This window comes from Pundamilia nyererei, unplaced genomic scaffold (genome assembly GCF_000239375.1).
Source record: "Pundamilia nyererei isolate P.nyererei 1_Seehausen unplaced genomic scaffold, PunNye1.0 scaffold00035, whole genome shotgun sequence".
Classification (NCBI taxonomy): Eukaryota; Metazoa; Chordata; class Actinopteri; order Cichliformes; family Cichlidae; genus Pundamilia; species Pundamilia nyererei.
The window spans coordinates 4,391,592-4,416,140 of NW_005187436.1; the positions used below are offsets into that span (position 1 = coordinate 4,391,592).

Consider the following 24,549-nt stretch of genomic DNA (forward strand, 5'->3'; position numbering starts at 1 on the left):
TAAAATTTGTGTGCGGGGATATGAGATTTTGGCCATACCTGCACATGTGCAATGTGAACATTTACAGTGGTTAAGATTGTATAGTTTGGCCACCAGGGGGCACTCTGTAACTTCCACGTTTGCATGCGTTCTGCACCCTGAACAGCCAGCTGGTCCAAGCATTTCATTCCCAGTTGGGCAGAGCACAAACGAATAAATACTAACCACAAAAACAAAACAAAAAACCCAAACTTATTTGTTGAGCAAACAAATAAGAGGAAGAAGTCTCTTCAATAGTGAGAGGCAGAAATCTGCTGAGATCTGTTGGACAACTGATTACTTGATCACAAATATAACTTCATTTCCTGACTGAACTTGAAATGTAATGGCTCCCTTGATATTAGCACACTTTAACTTGGGATGAAGAATCCTAGGTATGACACTACAGGAAACTTGAACCATGATAAGATATTTCAGACATTTGTATCACAGTTCTGGTCTCTACGTCACAATTTTACACCCCTACCAAACTGAGCTAAACCCACATGTGTTTGTGGATATTGCATGCTATTTAAAGCCCCTAAACAGACCTGTTTGTGCTCTCTCTCTCTCTCTCTCTCTTCCAGGTCCCAATCTGCAGCAGATAATAATGAAGCAATACTTCAACCCTCCTGATTTGGACTCTTTCTTTGGAGCAATCGAGTCACCACGACTAGAAAACATCTTTTACAAGAGCAAGCCCAGATATTTTAAACGTACCAGCTCTGCAGTGTGGCACTCGCCCCCAGCTGGAAAGTAACATCTGTACACTCTTACAGATGTATAAACTGCTGTATAGTTAAAATTCTGAAAATCTGTTTCAAATAAAGTAATTTGTTTTGTTTTTCTGAATGTTCTTTTTAAATGTATGTTTGTGTTTCACATCTTTGTCTCGGTAGGTTTTTGTATCTGTGGTTTGTTTAGCTTTTAGAGATGTAATTATTTTGTTTTGGCTTGTAAATTAACTGGATTGCAGGTTAACTGAATAACAACGGTGATGGTTGATTTTGCTGGACAGCAAAGCAGAATCTCTTTTATAATATTTATGGTTGTTTTCTTCAATCTGGTATGTCAAACTTTCTCTATTAAAGGTATGTGCTGTAAAAGGATTTTGTCACTCAGCAGTTGTCATGACTTTTAGTTCAAAATGCAGCACTGTGTTGAAAGCTGGTTGTAAAGCTTAAAGCTCAGAGAAATCCTCTGCTAAGAAGTCTGCTGTGTGTTCCAGAACAGCTACTTAATAGTTTTGGCACCACGGCTGGGGAAAATTTTAAATTTGGTGCATTTATTTCACTAAAGTAAGGTTTAGCTTGACTTAAGTTACATCGATCTAGATCACACATGCAGCCTCTCAGTTGTAGACTTTGTAATTGGTTTTTAAAATCTGGGTTTTTAATTTCGTTTAGTTTCAGGCTACAACTGAGAATTCTCTGCATTTATTATTATAAAGTTCAGATGCTCTTTATTCGGGTTTACTGATCCCTAAAATGGGTGTCAGACAGGTCTTGAGCCCAGTATTGGACCCACTGGACAGCTTTGGTAAATGTAAAGGAAGGCCTACATTTTGGACTTTGTCTTTGTAGCTCCTGATAAAGAACAGTAGCTATAAGCTTGAATGCTTTTAAATGTTTATTTCTTAGAATTTAAGCCTAAAGAGTCATGCTGACAGATTTCATTTATTTACTACAGAAGCAATTTTCTTCATCGCGTAGAAAAAACATGTCCTGTTGCAATTGCATTTCTTTTTCTTATATTAACATTACAAGAATGAACTGTAAATAAATGTTTTTATCCTGAGAGAGAGCGGGGAGATTCTGTAAAATTAGACTGACATCTCTACTGTCAGACAGCATAATAAAAGAAATCGAAATTAAAAGGCGGCATTAAATATGTACCAGTTTCCATTGTAGTGTGTTTTATCTTTGGTCTACGGAATACGCGATGCATGAAAGACAAGACAGGTCCCACGATCTACAAGATTTACTTGTTTTTGTTATGAATATTTTCATAGTTTGAATCTTCAGTGTTTAATTTTTGGGGAATGTGTCAGTCTTTAATTTAAACATAAAAAAAACAATGCGCAATGATTAAACATTATTTCAGACTAATGCAGCCGCTGGCACACTGGTTTGTTTGCTGTCCACATAGCCACAAAAGCTTTTAATTTTAACGTGTCCATTCCGCACCTTTAACGGCTAACGTCAACAGCGTTGCAGTCACGTAAGTGAGTTTGCGCGTCGGCAAAACGGCGAGTTAAGTCCTTAGTTGGAAATTTATTGTCGCAAGCAAGCGCAACTATCAGCGATAAGTTTAGCGAAACGTGTGAAATCGTCGAAGAAGGTTGGTTTATATAACCGCTTCCTCCGCAGCTGGGTTTAAATGTGCAACCTGTCCTGTTGTTTGTGAGATCAGCTGACTAAGATTTGGTTGCTAGCAGCGATTAGCTGCGCTGAATATATTTGGCAACGCAACTGTTGTTCAGTTAGCGTGGGCTTCGATGCCTGCAAGGTGCACGAAGCTTAAATTTTGATATAATTTAGCCACCAAGTTGGCCTTATTCATGCCACTGCCATAACCTAACGTTCCTCATAGCTGTTAAGCCAGCCTCCGCTTGGGTCACGCAAGCAACCAGCGTTGTTTTTCATGTATTTATACTAAGCATTACGGTAGTGTAAGAAATACCTTAACGATAAAAGCGCTTCTGGGGAATTGGAATATATATATATATATATACTCCCTTCAAACTTAGTGACTTGCGTGTAACGAGATCGATTAAGAGTTTTAATATTTCAATTCAACACCAGACTGTTATTGTGCGGGAGACACCGAGAGGCAGCTTTTATGTTAAAAGCAGCACTTACCGTAATGCTTAGTATACGCAGGTACACCACGGCCAACAAGAACAACAAATAAAACAACGCGGGTGGTAGCCCGTTATTTGGCAGTAGCTGCAGGCTTGAACGCTGTGGTTTCTTTGCGTGTGCAGGTAAACAATGTTTGTGTCTCGTCTTATCACAAGTTCAGTGTCACGAAACACGGATTCTGTATTAACTAGGTGCAAATTTAAGACAGAAGTTGTCTGCTACTTTACTATTAACTTTGAGCAACAGCTGCTCTGGTGTTTGCCTTTTTTAGTCCCAAGGTCATTTGTCTGGATTAATGTGAATACAGATTACGTTGTAGTGTCCACTCGATTATTTATATGTAGGGACATTTTTCAGATGTTTTAAAAGTAGATGTGTTTAGTTTGATGCAGGCAAACAAACACGTGAAGTGTAAATTCTCAGTGTCTCAGTATTGATGGCTAGATACTTTTTAAAAATGCAACATACTGCAATTAACTGCCTGAATAATCTGCTTCTCCAGTTATGAACAGCCTTACATTTGATCAGCATTTATTGTTATGATCTTTCCAGAAATGACTTCTCAGATCCGTCAAAACTTCCACCATGACTGCGAGGCTGCCATTAATAGACAGATAAACCTGGAGCTGTATGCCTCTTATGTTTATCTCTCTATGGTAAGAAATGTTTCTGAGTCAGTGGTGTCATGTATCACAGCCCTGTGTTATTTCAAAGGCATTAAAAAGAGTGTTTTAATCTTTTTGTTTGTTTATTTTTGTTTACTCTCCTGACTTTTAGGCATACTATTTTGAAAGGGATGATAAATGCCTGCCAAATTTTGCAAAGTTTTTTCACAATCAGTCCAAAGAAGAGGTTGTGCATGCAGAGAAGCTGATGACCTTCCAGAACAAGCGGGGAGGCAAAATATTTCTGCAAGACATCAGGGTATGTAAGGATATTTTCACTAATGAGTTAAAAAAAAAAAAGCCAAATTCATGTCTTTTTATATTAAAAAACAAAACAGTCTTTTTATTAATCAAGGCTTTACAATGTTTTTTAATAATAAAAATGGATGGACTGCAGTGCTTCAGGTTGCTTTAATATGAATAATTTTACATGAATCTGATCGGTACTGAATCTTCTTGAAATATTAATGCGTTAGAAACCGGATAGAGATGAGTGGGGGAGTGGCGTGGAGGCCTTGGAGTGTGCCCTGCAGCTGGAGAAAAATGTAAACCAATCCCTGCTGGACCTGCAGAAAATGGCCACTGAACACAACGACCCTCATGTAAGAAGCAGGCATGGAGGATGTACAGTCTCCGCTGTTCGGATATGACTATCTAGTAAGATGCAGCATATTGTCTTTTTCCGTCCCCCGCAGATGTGCGACTTCATAGAAACACATTTTCTGGACGAGCAGGTAAAATCCATCAAACAGCTCGCCGACTGGACCTCAAACCTACGCCGGATGGGAGCCCCTCAGAGCGGCATGGCTGAGTACCTCTTTGACAAACACACCATGGCTGAAGAGGGCAGTTAAATTGAGGCACATGTGATCATGGGTAATTCTGCTGCATGTCTGCCAAATACAGTATATACTGCATATGTTATAAAAGAATGCTGCTTTATTTGTGTTCATTAGCTGTTAGCAGAGGCTGTAGCGCAGACTGGAGTTGTGTAACCCTCACCTCACACTAAGTGCAGTGTGTAAAAAAAAAAGACTAAGCAGGCCTTTAAATCATGCTAGTTATGCATTCAGGTTTCCTTACATGTCAGGTTTAGGAAGATTGGACCGTGGCACTGAAACGTTTTAGGCTGCAATAATTTAAATTACATGCATTGAAAAATTGTTAATCAACCTTTTTTGTTTGAGAATTTAAAAAGCAAAGAGAAATTCTGCTTTGTTATCTGTTATACCAGTGGTGTTTAAAATTTTGTGACTGTAAAGTAAGGTAAAGGCACTTTGGACAGAGTTGGACCTACCATGTGTGTCATCACTTCATTAGCTCTTATTTAGCACTTAAGTCCAACCATCTTGGTGCATTTTTTGGCTTTTCAAGCTCCTCTTCAGGTAGTGTGGCACCATGTTGGCATTAAGCTACACCTCCCAAAAATTACACACTCAGGCTGAGGTATTTTGCCCAGCTGAAGCCCCAGGCTTCTGTGTACTGATAAAGCTACCACGGTATTATTCGCAATAAGGTTTTTCTGGCCTATTCAGTTATTTTATTCTTTTTCTTTTTTTCACAGAATATTTCTCATACTTTAACCACCATCCACACATAAAAGCCAAGAACCATGTTTATAGACCACTCCAATATATTCTTGTTACAATACGTAACAATACTAAAACACTGGTTAATTAAATTATATTTATTATTTTATAGCGTGTGTGTGTGTGTGTGTGTGTGTGTGTGTGTGTGTGTGTGTGTTGTTTTCCATTTGTCTTTATTTTAAGAAACCTTTGGTTACTAGCACAACTCTAGTTCTCCGAAAACTGAGCTCCGTATCTCACTGTGAGACGCCTTCTGCTTTGTCCAATCAATGAAACTCCACTGCCACTACATCTGACTTAAACAGCCGAGCCACCTCAAGAGCATGATGTAGGGCAGTGCGATGAGATAGCTCAGAAAGCTGCAATTGCAGCTAAATGCACTTTTAATGGTGGAAAAAGCCATTTGCCCATTTATCAAATCCTGAAGGAAGCATACTTGAAACAGAACACTGATAGTTCACAGCTAAGAATACAATTCCCTATCTCTCAAATATACACCATTTTTTAACATGCCAGGTCCATTGGAGCAGACAAGCTAGCTCTACCATCCATAATTATGAATAACATTGTACATTTTTGTCATTTTTTTAATGTCTCATAAAATCTTTCAGCTTGTTTTATTTTTGACAGTTAAATAAACATTAACATGCATAAGCAGTGAGACCTGTGAAAATGTTTTCTCATTGTATTTTATTTGGACTGATTGCTTCCTTCTGCAGATGTTAAGTCAAATTGTAGATTCAGTATGCTTGTAAAATAAAACAATAAAGTTGTAATGTACAAATAAATTAAAGTTTTTCATTTTATTTGGAAAAAAACTTTAATAGTGTCAAAAGAAGAATAATATATAATATTTATTAATAAAGACACTGATGCAAAGACTACCACAGATGAAGAATATACACATTTTGGCTGCCACTGATGAAACTGGAAAGTATTTTTCCCATAATGCACTGAGGGTCAAATCTCATAAGGTCCTTTTTTAAAAAATATTACAAGTAGGTTAATTCTTCTGTGAGAGTTTATTGGAAAGTAAATAATTTTTAGTGGCTCCAGCTGATACAGTCCAGTGCCTGTTTTTGTGAGATATTTGGCACATGTGCTTAAAAAAAAAACAGTGAGTCACACCTTCTTTTCTTAGTCCTGCTCCCTCCCTCCTGCTGCCTTGTTCACCCCACCATCCACCAGAACGCCCAGCAGGTCTCCTTCGGCGAGTGAGATTCCTGAATCGTTGGGCGAGTTTTGCTGATTGGTTTCTTGCTGCGATGGCGCTGAAGTGGAAACTGTGTTCATGTTATTGCTCAACCCACCGTTGGTGCCCCCGTTGCTTGCCCTCATGTTGCCGCTGAAGTTCCCATGGTTACTAAAATTACCGTGACCTGTGCCATTGCAAAGACTTCCCGTCGTGCCTGCGCTGTTGGTGCTTGTTACATTAATGCTGCTAGAGCTGCTGTTGGGATTACCGGGATTTGCTGCCGTTGTGCGAGAGGGCGGAGTGAACGAGAACACCCTTTCTCCTCCGCCTCCCGCAGCCCGGCCACTTGCTGGTCCAGGCTGAATGTCAGCAGATGGTAGGGTGTCCAGGGTGAGGCGAGGAGGGGGAGGGCGGCGAGATAGCAGGCCGTGTCCCAGTCTGAGTTTAGATATCGGGCAGAGTTCAGGTGGAGGGTCGGGGAAGGAGAAGGTAGGTGCACTCTGCGTATCCCCATCCTCACTCAGCCAGGGGAAAGCAGAGGATGGCGGAGGGGGGATGTGGTTAGGGGTGTCGGGAGGCAGCATCTGGGAGCCCACAGTTGGAGGGGCTAGAGAACTGCAGCTGTGATCCAAGTCATTTTGGGTTCTCCTAGCAGGTCGAGGACGGGGCACCGCAGGAGGAATGCAGTGAATTGGGGTTTGTGGGCAGCTATAGAAACCTGGTCTTTCGTACAAGGGTGTGGTGGAAAAGGCGTAGTCAGGATCTCCCTCCTGGCAGGCTTGACCTTGAGTCAAAGGTGCCTCTGTGTGCAAGTAAAGGGGAAAGCGGCTTAGTGGAGCTCCAGGGCGACGGCGGAGAAGTGACACCCGGGAGGAGCGAGGGAAGTTTGGGGAGTGGACACCGAGAAGACGACCAAGCCCTCCAAGCAGAGGAGTGGAGTAGTTGGCTTCCTCATTTTCTTTGATCTGCTCCAGATTGGACTGGAACTCCATCTCCTCCTTAGGAACACTGAAGACCAAACAGAAGGTTTGACATATGTTCAGCAAGTTTATTAAGAAGAAAGAAAAAGAAAGAAAGAAAAAATCATTAAACCTGATATCCAGCGCTGAGCCCATGAAGGAGGGTTTGCGGTGTTCAGCGCTGGCAGTAGTGTAGGGCGGCTGAGGTTCAGACTCATTCCAGTACATATCCCTCTCAACCAGAGGCAGGCTATCGTACATCTCATCCACAGATAACAATGAGACCTGGGACACAGTGAAAACAACATTGACTCAAACAATACACTCGCTGTCTAGGATCAGTTAGCAAATACTTTGGTTTAGATTCACACCTGCAAATTGCGGTCCACAAGCCAGTTGGTTTCAAAGTCATCATCATCTTCACCGAATGGATTTATGAGTTGTTCAGCCACCTGAGACCAAAACAAACACACTACCTCAATGAAACTCAGTGGACAAATTAACAAGTCAAAGTCAGCAATCAGCATAATCCAGAGTTCAGATGTTAGTAATCCTCCTTTTTAGTTCTTGTTTATATTTATTTTTTCAACACAAGTGGTTATTTCATTTGTTGACCAGCTGTTTTTGTCAAAGTTGGGGATGTTTCATCTGTTCAATTAAAGAAAAATGTTTTCCAAGTCTTGTTCTGCACATCTTTAGTGCTCAATGGGATGAACTGTCCAGTAGCGAATGCCTTTCTTTTTGTGGCTGCAGGCCTCAACTTTAAGAACCACAGACATGATCAATCAGTGGTCCCTCACCTTCAGCCATCCAACATAGAAGAAAAACTGCAACAGGGTAAAAATAGGGAGGTAGAAATCCATTTCATGACCAGGGTATCCCTGAGTTGGATCCAAGAACTGACGTCCGATCAGACACGCTAGGAAGAAGCTGTAGACTGCAACTGTTGCCACCTAATTAAAAAAAAAAAAGTCAGAGCATTAACTGATTATATGCCTTTAATTAGGATTGTTTTACACCATCCTAGAGAAACAGTTTATCTTGAGTTATGGCTTTTATTGCCGATCAAATGCATCTGGATTAGGGAGGGTTAACGATTTAAGGTATATGATGATTATTGCAAGAAAACCATTATATTTTTAGTACCTAATATTACTGCTATCGGCTACTTTTTGGTTTCAGTGCTGAATGCAATATAAACAAAAACCTGAGTATAGACAAGAGGCAGGCTGATCCAGTCATAGCCGTACAGCTTCATACACTTCGCCCGTAAGCTATTCAACTCCTAAACAGAAAACAGTAAAAGTCATGCAAAACCAGAAAATATTTGCAGGCTGTGAGGCTTTGGTTTGCACACGGGCACCTACAGTGAGGAGAGCAGTGAGCGCCACGTCGTTGTTGATGCGACCCTCAGTCCGTGCTCTCAGAGCCAGGCTGACAAACCACATGCAGGGCACCCAGAACTTATTATGAGGGGAGGGCAAATCCTCCAAGTGCCTCAGCTCTTCTGATGTCATCAAACCTGAGATGGAAAAACACAACGTGTTGATGAAAGCAGCCAAAAGGTGCGTGTTCCTGCACGCATAGTCCTGGTGAACAGCCAGAGCTCGCCTCATAATCTTCTCATCAGTTCAGCCACATGAGAAGAAGACATTGGGTCTGAATGCTGTGCAGCTTCTGCACAGCATGCTATGTTTTAAAGAGGCAAGACTAATAACAGCAAACGACGCACCTGCCTGCACCAAATGCTCCATGGTTGGAAACCTCTTGTAGACTGCTGTGCTGACGGAGCGGTAGATGAGCACACCAGAGAGGTTGGCGTACCTCATAAGTGTCCTGCGGGTCAGCCGGGATGTTTCGTCAGCTCCTCGAACGTGACCTCCGACTAATGCTGCCAAACGGTCTGGCCAGGGTACATTCTCAAACTGTCCCCACCAACGGGACACGACCAAAGTCACATAGAAACCTGGTTAAGATAAATGAAGTGAAACTTTCAGTGATGCCCTCCTGACTTAAAAGGGTTAGGGTTAGTGAGCCACAACTCACCCAACACAAATGACACAGGGATGAGCTCTGCGTAGCGGTCGCAGTATATCGACAACTTTTCAAACAGCCTCTTCTGATCATCGTTTAACACAAACCTGGTGAGGGAAATATCAAAAGCACTGACGCGAGCTCTGTTAAAACAGCAAAGTAACTCTTTTACTTGCCAAAGTCAGAAGGGTTGTTACTTTTGTTAATACCTGCCTTGTGAAATACATCTCGCAGAACACTTAAAGCTATTTTAAGAGCTGTAAAAGGGGTCACAGATGCCGTTATGTAGCAGGGTGCTACTCATAAACAGACACGCAACCATCTACTCATAATAAGAATGAACTTTTGAGATGTTTGTGAATTTTCATTTTTGTAGATAACACTGAATGGCACAATAAAAAGGAGAGGAAAGCATGTACAGTGATGAATACATTTATTACACCATCTGTGATAAAAACAAGAAAACACAACATCTGACCACTAAATCTAAACTCTTTGTTCAGGAATGTAAGTTAATAATAATAATGTGCTTTACGATATTTTTCTTTCTGCTTAACAACAACAATCATATTTTAGCAATACAAATATCACTTTGTTTAAAGAGCCATAAACCATTACAGAAACTGATTTTAGTTATTACCAATACTGTTAAATATAGAGCATAAGGGGCATAAACCTTACACTGGAGTGGTAGTCTAATTAATTTATGAGTGCTAGTTTTTTTTTTTTTTTGAAGCTTTAAAGTAAAATTACATTTAAAGTTAATTATGTTCCTAATCCAACTGAGGCCTAAAAGATGACTCATAATTCCCAGTTTTGGGACCAAAACAGTTAACTCTCTCTTAAAAACAGAAAAATGTCATTATGAGAGCAAAACTCGTGCTGCTGTAATGTGACTTTCCTACCTGTAAACAACACTGAAGAAGTAGTAGAGCAGAGTGAAGATGATAAGCTCCCTGTAGAGCAGTTTGTAGATGCTGCCCTTCCATCGCAGGAGAAGGTGAAAAAAGGTCCCCAAACCCGCATCAGCAACTCGGCGGGAGTACGTCACTGTCATCGCTGCTGCTGCTGCTTGTTGGCCAACGTGCTGGCTGACTGTGGCCTGACATGAAGGAAACCAGCGTGGTGTTGTCCTCCGTGCTTCGTCTGAGCTCAGGTTCGGCGATCAGCCCCTTAAGACCAGTGTGGTGACAGAACTGAAAGGACAGAGAGGTAAACCAAGCAGCTCAGATGGGCTGATTTGTGGTCCTCATTTAATCTGATTGGAAAAAGACACCTTGAAATGTGATGCGATTCGGATTTCAAGGTTGTGAGAGAGGTGATATGCGCAGACTTACTTAAAGAAAACGAAAATAGCCATCATGCTCTCTGCGGTTCAAGATGTGCGGTGGCAGCGTTCAGGGATAATGTTGGAGAAAGCAAAGCAGGAAAGAAAAAGCGAGCGAGGGCCTCCTACACCTCCGGTCACTTGATGTGTTAATCTGTTTCTCCAACAAAGCTGCATTGTGAGGCCAGCTCCTGTTAATCTGAGCAAATCTGAGGGCAGCAGAGAACCCACACTGCCACAAATAGGCTGGTTACGAGTATAAATGCTGAGTGTGTGGGTTTAGGTTAGAAATATGACTCTGTGAACCAAATCTCAGCCCGCTTCGACTTTTTGTAATTTAACACTTTTTCTACATCTCAGAGGTGTGCATTAGGTACACACCTCTGAGCTATTGTTCTAGTGTTTCAATGTCAGGTCACCTTTGCTGTTTTTTTCCCATCTGTAGCAGGATTTCATCATGGCAAACTCCTGGTCAGGTGAGAACGTGTGTGACCCCCCTCTGCTGGAAAAAATGCATACAGCTGAATCGCTACTGGTCAGAGTGTGTTAGTGATTAACCCTTCCTGTATAACCAGAAGGACCAACAGCAGGGCGAAGTGCAGGGTGTTTGGTTTCTGCTGCTTTTGGCAGATTTTCTTCTGCACTGGCAACATCTGTGAATCAGTTTTACTTATTTCTGGTGAGTATATCCTCTCTATTTTTTTCTCCTTAATTCATCTCACAAGTGCAGTTTAACAGTCTGAGCACAATCAGCCTGCAAAGAAAAGAAAATGTGGTATTCAGAAAGGGGAAAAGATCTTGAAGTTAGTTGCACTGATTTTAAGTTGCAGTATGTAACTCTGTGTTTTCTGCATCTTAGGTGCTTAATACCCACACACGTCAGAGTCATCCTTCCACAAACTAAATCATCCCAGGAGCTATCCAACAGCATTTGATGAATCTCTGCACAGCCTGAGAGATAACTTATGGATGCTTTTGAGGGAATTCACAGCGTCCAGATTTCCTCTTCTCCACCTTCAACTTCATCGAGCCCGGGATATGAAGTCCTCAAGGCGGGAATATCTGGGATTGCAGTATACTCCTCTGCAGTCTTCTTTGGCACACAAAATGTGTCTACTGTCAGGCACAAGTCTGGCAAGGTCATCGAGGAGGAAGGCTGTGTTGTCGGACAGTAAGTGTTAAATCTTGGAGCACTGGATAAACTGATAAAACACATTTTTTAACATAACACGTGCCAGTTGCTGCTTATGTATAAAGATTCATGTATACATTTATCTTCCCTTTATCCAGATTCTCCAGAGATAGTTGTGTAATTCTGCACATGGTGCAAAATGTATCTAAAAGTAGCACATTGCTTTGTCACAAGTCCTGCTCAGTGTGAAGTCTGTGATTGTGGGCGCGTGCACTTGTAACAAGGTGACCGAGTCAGATATGCAAAAGTGCAAACAAAGGTCTGTGTTTAGTTTTAGTGTAACTCCAACAGTGATTGGTATTTTCTTAGGCATGTTTTGTAAATGAAAAATCCTTCTGCTGTTCAGCGATCATGCAAAAGTTGGAAAACGTGCCGGTGTTGGCCTGAGATGGAGGATAAAGGCTTGAAATGTAATCCACACAGAACGCTGCGAGTTTTAGTGTCTTAAACCCTGCAGTCAGCAGTATTCCTAATTCTTTCCTACTGACAAATTCACTGACAGGACATGTCAGAGATTTAAAAAATTTAAGAAAAACTGGACCTTGGAGTAGCCAAGTTCATCCGCTGAAGGAAACCATTGTAGCTCCCTGTCCTCTCTTCTGATTGGCTGCTTCATGTAAACCAACACAGTCTCACAGCCTTGTGTGAAATTGTGATCTATTAATTCGTGTTCCTGGACATGATTTATCCCCACCCTTATCACACTGGTCTTACGTCTACTGATTTGTGCATTCCTTTTAATGGCCAGCAGGAGGCGACTCATCTGGTTGCAAAAAACCTTGCTCTGTATTTTTAGGACATATTGAAATGATTAGGCTTAGAGTCAGGAGGTTGTCTAAGAATGCTCATTGGCTAAAGACTCGTCAATTAAATGTCATTACCCAACAAGTGGGCTTCCTTCTTGGTTTTAAAGTCAGATCCACTCCTTGCTCATCACGTGCGGTTTCAGGACTTCATAAACAGCTGAGTAGCTACATCGGTCTCTTACACCATCTATAGTAGGAGTGTCAAAAATAAGGCCCAGGTGCCGGAATCGGCCAGTTAAAGACTCCAATCCGGCCAATTGGATGGCTTTAGAAAATGCAAAGGAAGGAATAATCCTAGACTTTTAACTGTAAGTTTTATAGTTTTGCCTAATGATAAAGACCTCCACCATGGCCATTCATACTACACCAAAGTAATTAAGTAAAACAATTCAGTGACAGCAAAGTTCCTGTTTTTTCCAGAAACTACTTAAGAAATTTCTTTTTTGTTTAATAGTAATAGTAATAATAGGCCCTCAGTAAAATAAAAATATATATACTTACAGGACAGTCTGGGCAATGAGATACCAGAACTCTGTAATTTTACACATTTATTTCTTACAATTTACACCCAAAAGAGTCATGCTGACAGATGTCTGTAATTAATGCAACAGCATTTCTTTATCTCATAGAAGAACCTGAAGTAGATATTTTACATTATATGTATATGTTAACACATAACACTATGTTACTATATCTCAGGGATTACGTGTGTAGTTAAAGAAAGGATAGTTTAACTGGTCCAGCCCACAATATAAAACAAGTTTGACATCACCGCTCTGTGATTTTGGCAGACCAGGTTTGAAGAGCAAGTGGATGGGGCTTCTGTTTTCACAGTAAAAGGTGTGGGGCTGAGATAACCATATTAGAATATTGGCTCTTAGTGACATCAAACAGATCCAAGAATAGAAAAAAATGTAAACTTAGAGTATTGGCGCTGATATTATTATTTGTAACTTCAACCATATTTCATATGAATATAAAACCATGATGAACATTAAAGTTCAGGGACCCTGGAGGCAACCATAGGGGATAAAATCTCACCACCCTTTTGGTACAATAAGTTCAGCACTTTTGCAGATAAGACTGCAAACTAACTTTGGTTCATAATTAACTTTTTTATTTAACATATTTACCTTCAAATCAAAAACTTTCTCAGTTTTGGTTTCACAATCCTCAGCCATCCTGCATGGCTAAGGGGAGAACGCCCTCACTGCCCCAATCCAAGATCGTGGCAGTGAGCAGAGCAAATCTCAAAAACAGTGAATCCAATTTGTAAAAAAAGAAGGCTTAATCAATCGCAATACAGTTAAAAATGACTTCTTCTGGTTGTTCATGCATAATAAAATCAAAAACATTTCTATTTCTCTACCTTTCTGCCTGCTACACTTTCCTCACAGACAGGGCTTAAAGGTTTACACATTAAAATTATATTTTTATTCAACTCTATTGATTCTTGACTATCTTTTGATCAAACTTCTGATTTAATTACAGCAGGAATCAGGTCACTGTAAAATCAAATTAGTTCCCAGAACTTAAAAAAAGTATGCAAACTTGTTGCCTCAAAAAAGCTAATCTTACTTAAGATAACTAAGTTAGGGCAACTTATTTATTCTGAGTACCCTGTACAACCTAATTAGTTCCAGGAACTTAAAAAAGTATGCAAACATGTGGACTGAAAAAAAGAGAAAAAGATAACTATGTTAAGACATCTTATTCATTGCCAGTAACCAGTACTAAGAATAACTTGTGGGTAAACAATTAGTATTGCACAATCGGAAAAATCAAGTTCTACTAAATGAAAAAACTATTTTTAGTAACTTACTATTTTTAATTTTAATTACAAAAAAATAAATAAATGCAACTAGCGCACATTATGTTTTGTCATCCTTGAATGTAAGAGATTTTAACACTTAATATAAAGTATATAAACACGGTAAGTACATAAGACTCTGTCACTCTGTGCTACATTGCACTTACAAAAGCTGGATTTTAGGCCTCTTACTTCATTTCCGTGCCCTGAATGGCTTTTACCCAGTGAAGAAAAATTATTTGTATGGTTCCATTAAGTATGATAAAGTTACTACAAAATAAAGTAAAATAAAAATTATCAGCTGATATTTGGGGATCAGAGAGGGGGGACTCACTGATTTTCCATAGAGTGACTCTGTAATCGGTTGTCTCTGGTCACGCAAAAAGCATACACCTAAGCAGGTAGACCCGTGACACCTTGTTGGTCCACGTACAGGACGTGCCGGTTGGGCAGTCGGGTGGATGTCATCATGTGACTTGTGAGAGCGAAGAAGAGAGAAGAAGAAGGAGGAGGAGGCAGGAAAAAGGAGATACACTCATTTTCCTGTCTTGGCAAAAAAAAAAAGGAGAAGAAAGGAGTGAGTGTTATTTCTAGGAAGTGCAAACCAGAGCTGGCATTGCTCTTGATTTTCGTCTTGTTTCTGACTGAAACTGCTGCTGCTGGGCGGTTGATCGTCTGCGCAGGCGTCCGCATTCCTCAGCTGTGATTGAAAACGACTGGGATTAGTTACACTGAAACTCGCTCGGACATTAGCTTGGTTTAAGCTATATTTCTTAACTTAACAGCAGCAGCAGCTCAGGGAAACTGGAGAGGAGCAGCTGACAAATACGCAGACGGGCTGGGAGGTTTATTTATCTGCTGTCCCGGACACTGACAGAGAGGGTAAGGGCGGATACTGACGCGGGACCTCTCCGTGGTAAAAAAAAAAAAAGAAAGAAAGAAAAAAAGTTGGAAATGTAAGCTAACTAGCTAGTTAGCTCAAGGTCTGCTAATTATTTAGCTGCTTTGTGGACCGATTTATCTGCAACTTGGGGATAAAAGTAACTTAAGCTTCCTTTAAATTCAAATGTCGGGATTTTTAATGCTGTATCAGGGGTTTCCAAGCTGTGGTGCGAGGTCCACCCCGGGGTCTTGCAGTGAGCGCACTGTTGTAACCAAGAAGGCTATTGTTGTTAGATTGTGTTGACACTGTAAAAGTAAGTAGAAATGAATCTCAGGGTTTTGTAAGTAATCACACTGGCTCTAAGGTTGTTATGGTTTGGTGTTTTTTCTTTTAAGTATTATTTGGTTTTCTACAGTTTTAGTTTTTGTTTACATTTTATAGTGTAGTTTTAAAAAGTGGTTCTAGTTTCAGTTTACTTTTTATTTCTTGTAGATGTTTAGTTTATTTATCATTGGTGTTAATTTTAGTCTTTTAAATTACTGTAAAAACCTCATTAGGGTGTAGTTAAGTACAGGATTGATTTTATTTTTATATATTTATTTATTTTTATTACACAATTTATTTTTTGTGGTCTTGTGAAGGTTGGTAGATCTGGATCCAGAACCAGAGACCAGAATGGAGGGAGGAGGCCAGGTCGGGCCCACGTCAATCCGAGGCCATGGCCAGCTCTCCCGGCTTCGCAGCTCCTCCCTGGAAATCAGGGAAAAAGGGTCCGAAATCCTCAGGGAACAGCTGGATGCTGCAAAGAATGTATATTAACCTACTTTGTGGTTGCGCACACACAGAGAAACAAAAGATAGTGTGACCAGGAAAACAAGGCGCTGACAATGCAAATGTTCTTCTCTGTTTTAAATGTGGTTGTGTCCTTTTCCCCTGCACATCTCAGGAACTGAAACTAAAGGACAAGGAGTGCGAGCGTCTGTCGCAAGTTAGGAATCAACTGGAGCAGGAGCTAGAGGAGCTGACAGCCAGTCTGTTTGAGGTCAGCAGTAATCATCGCTCTCTGCTGAGTGCACTGTAATTCTGACAGCTGGTGACGAAGAAGGTGGTTGGTGCTATGCCACAAAAGTCCTTAAATCAGCAGTTTGCATTTCTACAGAACCATCACTTCCTTTATATAAATAAAAATTTCAGGTTGATGTGATTTTTAAGCAACATTGTAATTGCTTTGAAAAAATTTTGACCCACTGACTCTGGAGGAGTCCATCTCTTTGTTAAAAGCAAGATTTACCAAGTTTGTTCTAAATTAGCTCTGAGGTTTAGCTACTAAAATGCATCAATATATAAACAAAGATGCAGCCAGCTCAATTTAATAGTGAACAGAAGTCTGTTAAGAGCAGCGCAGATAATTTCTGATGGAAAATAATCCAAAGTATATTTCAAAATCTTACACTCTTAAACATATGCAGTAAGACCAGCTGCAGAAAATACCTTTCAGTCGCAAAATTGACAGCACACTTCTTACCAAAAGTAGTTTTTTAATGCCACGAAGGTCATCTTTTTCCTTACATGTTCTGCTGTGTTGACCAACCAGTCACTGTCTTTGTCTAGCTGCTGAGCTTTGAACGTACAATTTTAATTAGTCTCAATTTACTTTTCAACAGGAGGCTCACAAGATGGTACGTGATGCTAACGTGAAACAAGCAGCTTCAGAGAAACAGCTCAAGGAGGCTCAGGGGAAGGTGTGTGAAGTTTCTTTAAAAAAAAAAACTTAAAACAGTGAAGAACAGAAATCTTTCCTGAATCAGAACAGTTTTTTTTTTCACATAGTTGAAGGTCATAAAATAGCCTCAAATTATCAATATTAAATTTTTTTGTGTCTGGCTTGCAGATTGATGTTCTGCAAGCAGAAGTGACGGCACTCAAGACTCTGGTGTTGACGTCCACACCTTCTTCACCAAATCGCCAGCTGCATCCACAGCTGCAGTCTTCAGGTACCAGGGGATCGTACAAATCGCACATACGGAACAAGAGTGCCAGCGGTGCATTTCCACTCTCACCTGCAAAAAAAGAAGTTTCCATTCAGCCTGTGTCCAAAGAGGACCGAGAGGTAAACTGAAGTTTATACAGTTGTCTCTCCTCTCCTTCAGGTATGCGTCCATATGCGTCCCACTTTATTTCCCATTTCTGTTTCCAGTCACTTTTATCACTTTTAGCCAGATTCTCTTTCCTTTTTTCCCTTCTTTCTGCTAACCTCTCCGACTTGTTCTTCTTGTCTTTATCTGGGGTCTCTTCCTCTCTCAGCCTGCTGCTCCTGCCCTCCTCTCTCTGATCTTCTGTCTGATACCTGGCCAGTCTGTCAGTATGACCTATGACCCTCAATGGCAAAAACAGATAGAGGGGATAGGCACTGATGGCAGACAGGTAATCTGCATTCCTTTACATTTCCTACATTTCTCTAATCTTTCACATTTACCTGCATCTTGACTGTGATTCTAGACTGTGATATCTGTTGAGTCAAGAGTGTGGTGAGTCTGGTCTGAGAGCTTTTCTTTCTGTAGTTTGTATTGAAATTTGTCAGTGTGTATGTAAGGTGAACAGGGACTTCTTGATGCAGCTGTTTGCTTCTTGCTGGAGTTATCTGTGTTGAACGTACATTAGTGATACACAACGTTTATACCCAGTTCTTGACAGATAATCACTGATATGTTGGCTAATATCGAGATATTATAGATATTTTTGAAAATTGCCAAGCATGACACACTCACTGGATTGTCTAGTATGACTACAACAAAAACAAAAGATACCATTTTATGTCGCCATAATTTCGAGAATTTGTAGAGCTGGTTCAGTAATGTCAGTGCCTCTGGCTCATTGCTAAAGTGTGGTAGGGTTACCAAAACTAATTGTCCCTGGTGTCTCTTATCCATATTACCCAAGGTTGTAAATTTCGGGCTCACAGTTTTGCAGCTGTTGTTTTTTTTTTTTTTATGAGTTTGAAATTATTGTTTGACTTTTCTATCATAATGGATTAATGTTTAACTGCAAGTGATGTGTCATTTGTGGAGATATTGTCTCTAGATCCTGTCCACATAACTGGTGTTATGTCTTACTATGAACAAAGGTTATTATAACGAACTAAAACAAGTTTTTAGAGAACTAAAAACTACAAGAAATGATATTGTGTATTTGAAAACAAGCTAATGAGATCAAAAACCAAAATCAAAATCTTGTCTCTCTGGAGATATTTGTCTATGCAATGAGCCTGAGGAGACATTGTTGCTGATGTTTGACATTGAGGATGTCTACATGACTGTCAGTCAAGTGGTTATAATGATGCATTGGATTATTTTACTTCCCCGTTGCTAGTACCGCCCATATACTACTACTACTACTACTACTACTACTACTACTACTACTACCAACAACAACACCATTGATAAGAATAAGAATAAAGAATAAAAAGTAAAACTAACATTAAAAAAATGAAAGCTAAAGTTAAACAAATGGTCAAAATGGAAATGAACAAACCGTTTGGAGCAGTTTTTAGCTTAAAGAGCTCAAAGTGTCCATTCAGCTAGAAACAATTTTCAATATTACATTTTTTTTTTCAATATTGAAGGAGGTGCTGTAGATCTTACAGCCACTGAAAGTGTTCCTGCCAAATTCAGTATGAAACTCCATAATTTTCACACTGTGGGAATCCCTTCCTACAACAAACTCCATAACTTTGACTGAGCGCTGTCGAACAGCCAGTGTTGCCTGGGAAAGTTTCTGAGTGACCTGACCTGGAGTTATCTGCACAGCAGCATTACTAAGAGCTGTTTTAATTCTCCAGATAACAAAATGAGGTGTTTCAGTATTTCATTTATTACATCCTTTAGCAGAGGATGCATCAGACCATCCTTTTTATGAAAGGAGAGGAGATGATTACATCCCTTAATTCATAGCGATGGTGGACCTTCACTACGTTTTTCACCTTAAAGGATCGACTGATGTGTTTTGAATTTTCTTTAACTGCCTGTTAAACCCACAGCAGCGCTGTCTGCTTTATTAAAATGGGCTTCTTGTTGAGACTTGCCTTGTTTGAAGTATGAAGAACATAGATTTATAGACACTCTCTAAATCCAGATTATGAGCTATATGAATTGACCAAAGCGTGCTCAAGGTTTGCTCCAGTCCAGTCTGTTTTGGTATTCCCAGACTTCCTGATTATTTTAAAAGGATTTTCACTTCAGGTCTGCTGAGATCATTTGTCTTCTATCATATAAATCCTAAATAAGGTGGAGGAATTTTATGGGCTTTATATTGACGATATTTCCTTTTTAAACTCTGATGTTTTGACAGCCCGAATTCTTTGAATACAAGATTTTCTTATCTTTAGTATTTAAACACTTTTGTGTGTTCAACAGTGGATCTTTTATTGTCAGTCATCGGTCTTTTGGGGATTAAACACGTCTTTAATCTAGATGTGTGTCAGAGAATCAGTTTTATCCAGTTTGAGTGAAGGTTTGGCTTTCTCTCTGCAGATGGACTCCATTTTGTTTGCTGAGTTTTTGATGTGGAAGGAACACCCGAGCCTGGACCGCTCCTCCGCCTTCCTGAGTCGTATTTACAGAGAAGACATCGGGCCCTGCCTCTCCTTCACGAGATCAGAGGTCATACTCACTGCTTCTTTGTACAGCTACCATGCTGCTTCATGTGTATTTTAACCTCCTAGGACCTGGCGTCCACATATGTGGACATCACATTTTGGGTTATTTAGACCAAAATACTCAATTTTGCTCTACAAGGGCCTGATATCCACTTATAAGGACATTATACTGCTACTGTTTATCAAAATTTTAAACGGTTATCCTCCTATGTGGCTCTTATTTTTTCTTAAAAACAGAAATAAGGTAAAAAAAAAAGTGGCAATTCTTTGTTTTTACATTCATCTGGCCCCAATATGCCCAAAAAACGCATGCCGTGGAAGAGTTAATGTGAAGTTATGTTAAAGTTATTGATTCCTGTTCTCCACAGCTGTCCCACCTGGTCCAGAGCGCAGTGGAGAACAACTCTCTGACCATTGAGCCTGTCGCCATGTCAGCAGTACCGATGGTTAAAGCCTCAGCTATAGAGTGTGGAGGTCCTAAGTGAGTTACCCGACTGTCATCCTGTCGCGTTTCACCACTCACTGCTCTGATTTGGTTGGTTTGGTTTTTCCATCGATGGTTTATGATCAGAGCCTTTTGTCTATCTTATAATTATGACTGAGAGTGGTTTAATCAGTGGGCACATTTCTAATCACCCTGATCTAAAATTGTTTTATTTTTTTTCCAGTGGCTTTAGGGCTGCAGTAGAGACGTAAGTCCTCTCGGGAGCTAATAACCCTTTCAGCTTTTCACTAACTCTGATAACTGTGGCATGAAATAAAAAACTGTCAACACAGATGTGTGGAACGATATAAACAAATCTGTAAATTAATGAACCAGACGGGATCCCACTTTCATTCCTTTTGTGGCTAACTTTCTCTCTGCGCACCTCTTTCACTAAAACGAGTTGTAAAGTGTTCTCAGTATGTTTTACTGTTGAAGAACTAAAGGCCTGTAAGCTCATGTTTGCTGTATCCTGTCCTAAAACAGATGATTGTGCATCTACGTTGTGCTGCAATAAATTGTTGACACGTTGTTTTCTCTTGTAGAAAATGTGCATTAAGTGGCCTGTCACGGCTTTGCAAACATCGCATTAAACTTGGCGACAAAGAGAGCTACTATTACATCTCACCTTCCAGCCGAGCACGGGTAAATATCACTTCCTTTCCGTCCAAGGCACACCTGTAGTCTTGTTTGCACACCCTTATCAAACAGTTTGACTCAATCAAACAGTTTGACTCAAGCAAACACATGTTGTTTCTACCTGTGGTTCAGATCCTCAGCTGTTTCTCTCAGGCAATCTTTCTCTCTGAAGGAATGTTTGGTTTCTGTGTGCCTCGCCCTAAGCATGCTTTGCACCATATTAGCATTAGTTAACTCCACCCAGCAAATGATGCACTCACGCAACGACTTAACATCTTCTGTCTAGCTGAAGCCTTAAGGCAGGTAGCTTTCATAGTATATAATTTTTTTTCTTTTCGTGTTTTGTATGTTTTGTTTTATTCTCATTAGAGGCCTTTAATGTGATTTTCATCTTCATATGTACAAATTGCAAAGTTCAATTTGTAAAGTTCAAATTGCATTCATTACTTTTCTGCAGTTATAGTAATAATGTTTGAATGATACAAAATTCCAAGACATGCCAGTGTTATAAAAGTTTGCGTAGCCACTGTGTAGAGTCGTCGTGACCTTGTCACATATTCGCTTTTCTAGATCACGGCTGTCTGCAATTTCTTCACTTATATCCGCTACATCCAGCAGGGCCTGGTGAGACATGATGGTAAGTTAACAGAGACACAGAAATAAATAGTTTAAGCAAATGTAATTATTATGCAAGTCATTTTATGCAATGCATGAGGAATTTTAAGAAGTGAGTAACTTAAGGTATTTTACTGAAAGATACAAATTGTACTGCAAGTAGGTAGTAGGTCATATTTTTAAGTACAGCATAAGTAAGTAGTGGGTAATTTCATGGTAACTTTGTGGTAACTTTCTTCCACTGTATTTTTTGGGGCACGAGCCGTGTTGTGATGGATTAATCTTGCCTTTTGACATCTTTATTTAATAATCATTATGTTGATGTTTTATTAATAATCAGTTGTCCTTTTTATTATATGATGTATCATTTAATCATTTCTTCTTTCCCAGAAAACACATGAAGTTATGCACTACATAGAATAATGTGTCTTCCTTTAAAATTGAATTACAGGTGCGCGGCTCTGTTACCACTCGGTCTTAACTTTGCCAACAACCAACATCTTTCTTTCTAATTTTTTTTGTTCCTCCCATGTTCAGCGGAGCAGATGTTCTGGGAAATCATGCGTCTTCGTAGAGAGATGAATGTGGCCAAATTAGGTTTCTACCTCACTGACCAGGGCTAGGACGGTACCTGGAACACTCAACAAGAGAGCATAGCAGTTACAGCCTTGGGTAACTGTGGCAACGCACATGTCTTTGATCAGGTTGAACAGTGCTGCAGCAAAGGTCACCAACAAGGGAAGAAAAACATGTTTGTCACTTTTGGAAATGCAATAAAACAATTAGAATCAAACCAGCACTCCAGGAATGACATTAAAGTCCATGTTTTTAAAAAAAAAAGAAAAAGAAAAAAAAAGATGATATTATTCCCAGACATGTCGGAGAAGTTTTTTCTGTTGCACCACATTCCTGGAAAATAACTGTTGTCCCCAAGAAAGTGTGGAGAAACTTCTTACTGAATCACCCACGGAATACAAAATTTCTCATTTTTATACAATAGACTGTGTGTCCTGATTCAGGCATTAGCCTGCAAAATAATGAGCACAATCTTAACCTCAAGTATTACAAATATGTGGTGTAATAGTTTTATTGTTTCCACACAGCAATGATTCAGCTTGTTTTCTTTGTACTTTCAGTTATCAGCTCAGACACCACAGCCCAGACCTTCATTCTGAGCATGGCCTTAATTTTGTTGGTACACTTCCTGCTCTGCCTTTTACAAAGACTTAACTTAGTCACCTTCAGCTTCTCATTAGCCCTGTACCTAAAAATCAGATGTATCGTTAATTATTACCCACCCATGCTCAGACTAGGGAGAGCTTTACAGTGCCAGGTGAAAAAAGCTTTTAAGATGTGATTGAGTTTTGCACATCTGTAGTTAACAGTATGAACATAAAGTAAAAGCCATAATTGACTTTGCATGAATGCAGAAAATAGCCATAGTGTATATAGGTTGTATCTCATATTATAGATTTATTGTTACTGACTTTTTTAAAAAACAGAAATCTTTTAAAGGTAACAATGAAGTATAGTGTGTCAGAACGTGCAATAACTGCTTCTTAGCCTTATGCAGGGCTTTGAGGTTCCTGACCTCAGTGTACTCATAACCAACTGTGTAAAAGCTGCATTAAACACGAGGCATTGTATACCAGCTGTCACTTTTGTACCATGTCTCTTTTATTATTAGAAATCCGATCAAGAGAGGGAGAATCCGGAAGTTTGCTCGGGAAAGACTCATCACTTCAATTAATTTCAACCCAGTGCAACCAGATAACCCAGGGGTGATGTTTGCTCTGGGCACGTCACAGATTTGGGGCTAGAATAAGGTCATAACACCTACATACGCCAAACAGGTTCTCAAGCAGGAATACTGAGGAAATACTGAGACCGTGTCCAGCTCAGAGGGGCTTTATGAAGCCGACATTCCAGTAAGATTTGAGTTTCCGGATTGGAAAGACTTCTCTGAGCTGCTGTTTTGATGACCTCTTTGTACCGATTACAGCAGACCTTAATAAATAGTTTGACCTGCTGTTTATCAATGGGCACGGAGGAGAAAAGATGAAATCAAAATGAATTTCTTATAAGCTGAACTCTTATTGAACACAGATGTGATACTTATAAATTAAGATGAAAAAAAACTCTGCAGCTAGTCAACTAAATACATAAGAACATTTAAAAACATTTAGATAATTTCACAGGAATATTACAACAAAAATCAACCAAACTCTTACAAAGGATTGATTAACTTTTCTCTTGGCAACATCCAGCAGTCACCAGCGCTTCTCTCTTTGGGAGATATCTGCAAGAAACAAATTCAGTTATTGAAATGTTAAATATTTTTAGTGATGTATGAACATGTTTGTATAGCTCCTTTAATCATTACATTTCAATTCAATTCAGTCTGTTAAAACTAGCCCACCAGTGTTTGTGTAAAATGAGAAATCTGCATGCAGATGACTCGCCTTCGAAAACAGAACATGCCCATCACCAGCACGGCCACGCCTCCAAACACAACTATCACTGCGGTGACGATGGAGACGGCTGATAGCGAGGAGGGCTCTGGGTCATGTGAAGAGGTGTTCAGAAGTGACAGACGTTTAGTACGTGCTGAATGGTGTTTAAAATTCACATCGGGAAATATTTAAAGTGATCTGAAACCAACCTGAGCACACAAAGGAGCCTGGTATGTTCAGGCACTCCAGGTGTTGTGGACAAGAAGTCATTTCCTCACATTCATCGATATCTGCAAAATCAGCCAAACTGACATATTTAATGGCATATTTTTAACTAAAAAACAAGTTTACTGAATGATTTA

At 39.9% G+C, this 24,549-nt stretch overlaps 4 protein-coding genes across 13 annotated transcripts in view; 3 read left to right on the forward strand and 1 right to left on the reverse strand.

Annotated features, from left to right (window-relative positions):
- incenp (inner centromere protein) overlaps positions 1-1,127 on the forward strand; it is a 13,167-nt gene extending 12,040 nt beyond the window's left edge. For both annotated transcript variants that reach the window (XM_005730120.1, XM_005730121.1), the window contains one exon: positions 606-1,127. In XM_005730120.1, the coding sequence (XP_005730177.1) occupies positions 606-778 (173 nt within the window). In that variant the 3' untranslated portion in view covers positions 779-1,127. The remainder of the gene's footprint in view (positions 1-605) is intronic.
- A 1,029-nt stretch (positions 1,128-2,156) lies between these two features.
- Positions 2,157-4,580, forward strand: fth1b (ferritin, heavy polypeptide 1b). Of its 4 annotated transcripts, none has more exons than XM_005730124.1 (5): positions 2,157-2,238; positions 3,435-3,538; positions 3,660-3,806; positions 4,024-4,149; positions 4,243-4,580. In XM_005730124.1, exons 2-5 carry the CDS (start codon positions 3,437-3,439, stop codon positions 4,399-4,401), a joined length of 534 nt encoding a protein of 177 aa, XP_005730181.1. In that variant the 5' UTR covers positions 2,157-2,238; positions 3,435-3,436; the 3' UTR covers positions 4,402-4,580. The 4 variants fall into 4 exon arrangements, with proteins under 4 accessions (XP_005730181.1, XP_005730180.1, XP_005730182.1 ...); XM_005730123.2 differs by having other exon boundaries at positions 2,187-2,358; XM_005730125.1 differs by having other exon boundaries at positions 2,205-2,242.
- Positions 4,581-6,016: 1,436 nt separating this feature from the next.
- best1 (bestrophin 1) lies at positions 6,017-10,502 on the reverse strand. The gene is made up of 9 exons (XM_005730126.1): positions 10,230-10,502; positions 9,337-9,431; positions 9,023-9,256; positions 8,658-8,812; positions 8,498-8,575; positions 8,091-8,243; positions 7,662-7,742; positions 7,424-7,575; positions 6,017-7,339 (listed from the first exon to the last, which is right to left on the reverse strand). The coding sequence occupies exons 1-9, from the start codon at positions 10,379-10,381 to the stop codon at positions 6,274-6,276; spliced, it is 2,166 nt and encodes a 721-aa protein (XP_005730183.1). The 5' UTR covers positions 10,382-10,502; the 3' UTR covers positions 6,017-6,273.
- A 4,379-nt stretch (positions 10,503-14,881) lies between these two features.
- Positions 14,882-23,392, forward strand: rab3il1 (RAB3A interacting protein (rabin3)-like 1). Of its 6 annotated transcripts, none has more exons than XM_005730128.2 (12): positions 14,882-15,341; positions 15,984-16,152; positions 16,289-16,384; positions 17,007-17,084; positions 17,234-17,452; positions 17,647-17,766; positions 19,872-20,000; positions 20,365-20,477; positions 20,665-20,688; positions 21,026-21,125; positions 21,690-21,756; positions 22,272-23,392. In XM_005730128.2, the coding sequence occupies exons 2-12, from the start codon at positions 16,018-16,020 to the stop codon at positions 22,355-22,357; spliced, it is 1,167 nt and encodes a 388-aa protein (XP_005730185.1). In that variant the 5' UTR covers positions 14,882-15,341; positions 15,984-16,017; the 3' UTR covers positions 22,358-23,392. The 6 variants fall into 6 exon arrangements, with proteins under 6 accessions (XP_005730185.1, XP_005730189.1, XP_005730188.1 ...); XM_005730132.2 differs by lacking the exon at positions 22,272-23,392 and adding an exon at positions 22,125-22,259; XM_005730130.1 differs by lacking the exon at positions 14,882-15,341 and adding an exon at positions 15,406-15,655.
- Positions 23,393-24,549: the final 1,157 nt, after the last annotated feature.

Coding starts and splice junctions, on each gene's coding strand:
- best1 (XM_005730126.1), bottom strand. CDS start 10,381: ATGACAGTGACGTACTCCCGCCGAGTTGCTGATGCGGGTTTGGGGACC. Junction 9,257..9,336: donor CCCTGTGTCATTTGTGTTGG/GTGAGTTGTGGC, acceptor TATCTTAACCAG/GTTTCTATGTGACTTTGGTC. Junction 7,743..8,090: donor TCTATGTTGGATGGCTGAAG/GTGAGGGACCAC, acceptor TTTTGGTCTCAG/GTGGCTGAACAACTCATAAA.
- fth1b (XM_005730124.1), top strand. CDS start 3,437: ATGACTTCTCAGATCCGTCAAAACTTCCACCATGACTGCGAGGCTGCC. Junction 3,807..4,023: donor TATTTCTGCAAGACATCAGG/GTATGTAAGGAT, acceptor TTAATGCGTTAG/AAACCGGATAGAGATGAGTG. Junction 4,150..4,242: donor CTGAACACAACGACCCTCAT/GTAAGAAGCAGG, acceptor CGTCCCCCGCAG/ATGTGCGACTTCATAGAAAC.
- rab3il1 (XM_005730128.2), top strand. CDS start 16,018: ATGGAGGGAGGAGGCCAGGTCGGGCCCACGTCAATCCGAGGCCATGGC. Junction 16,385..17,006: donor TGACAGCCAGTCTGTTTGAG/GTCAGCAGTAAT, acceptor ACTTTTCAACAG/GAGGCTCACAAGATGGTACG. Junction 17,085..17,233: donor TCAAGGAGGCTCAGGGGAAG/GTGTGTGAAGTT, acceptor TCTGGCTTGCAG/ATTGATGTTCTGCAAGCAGA.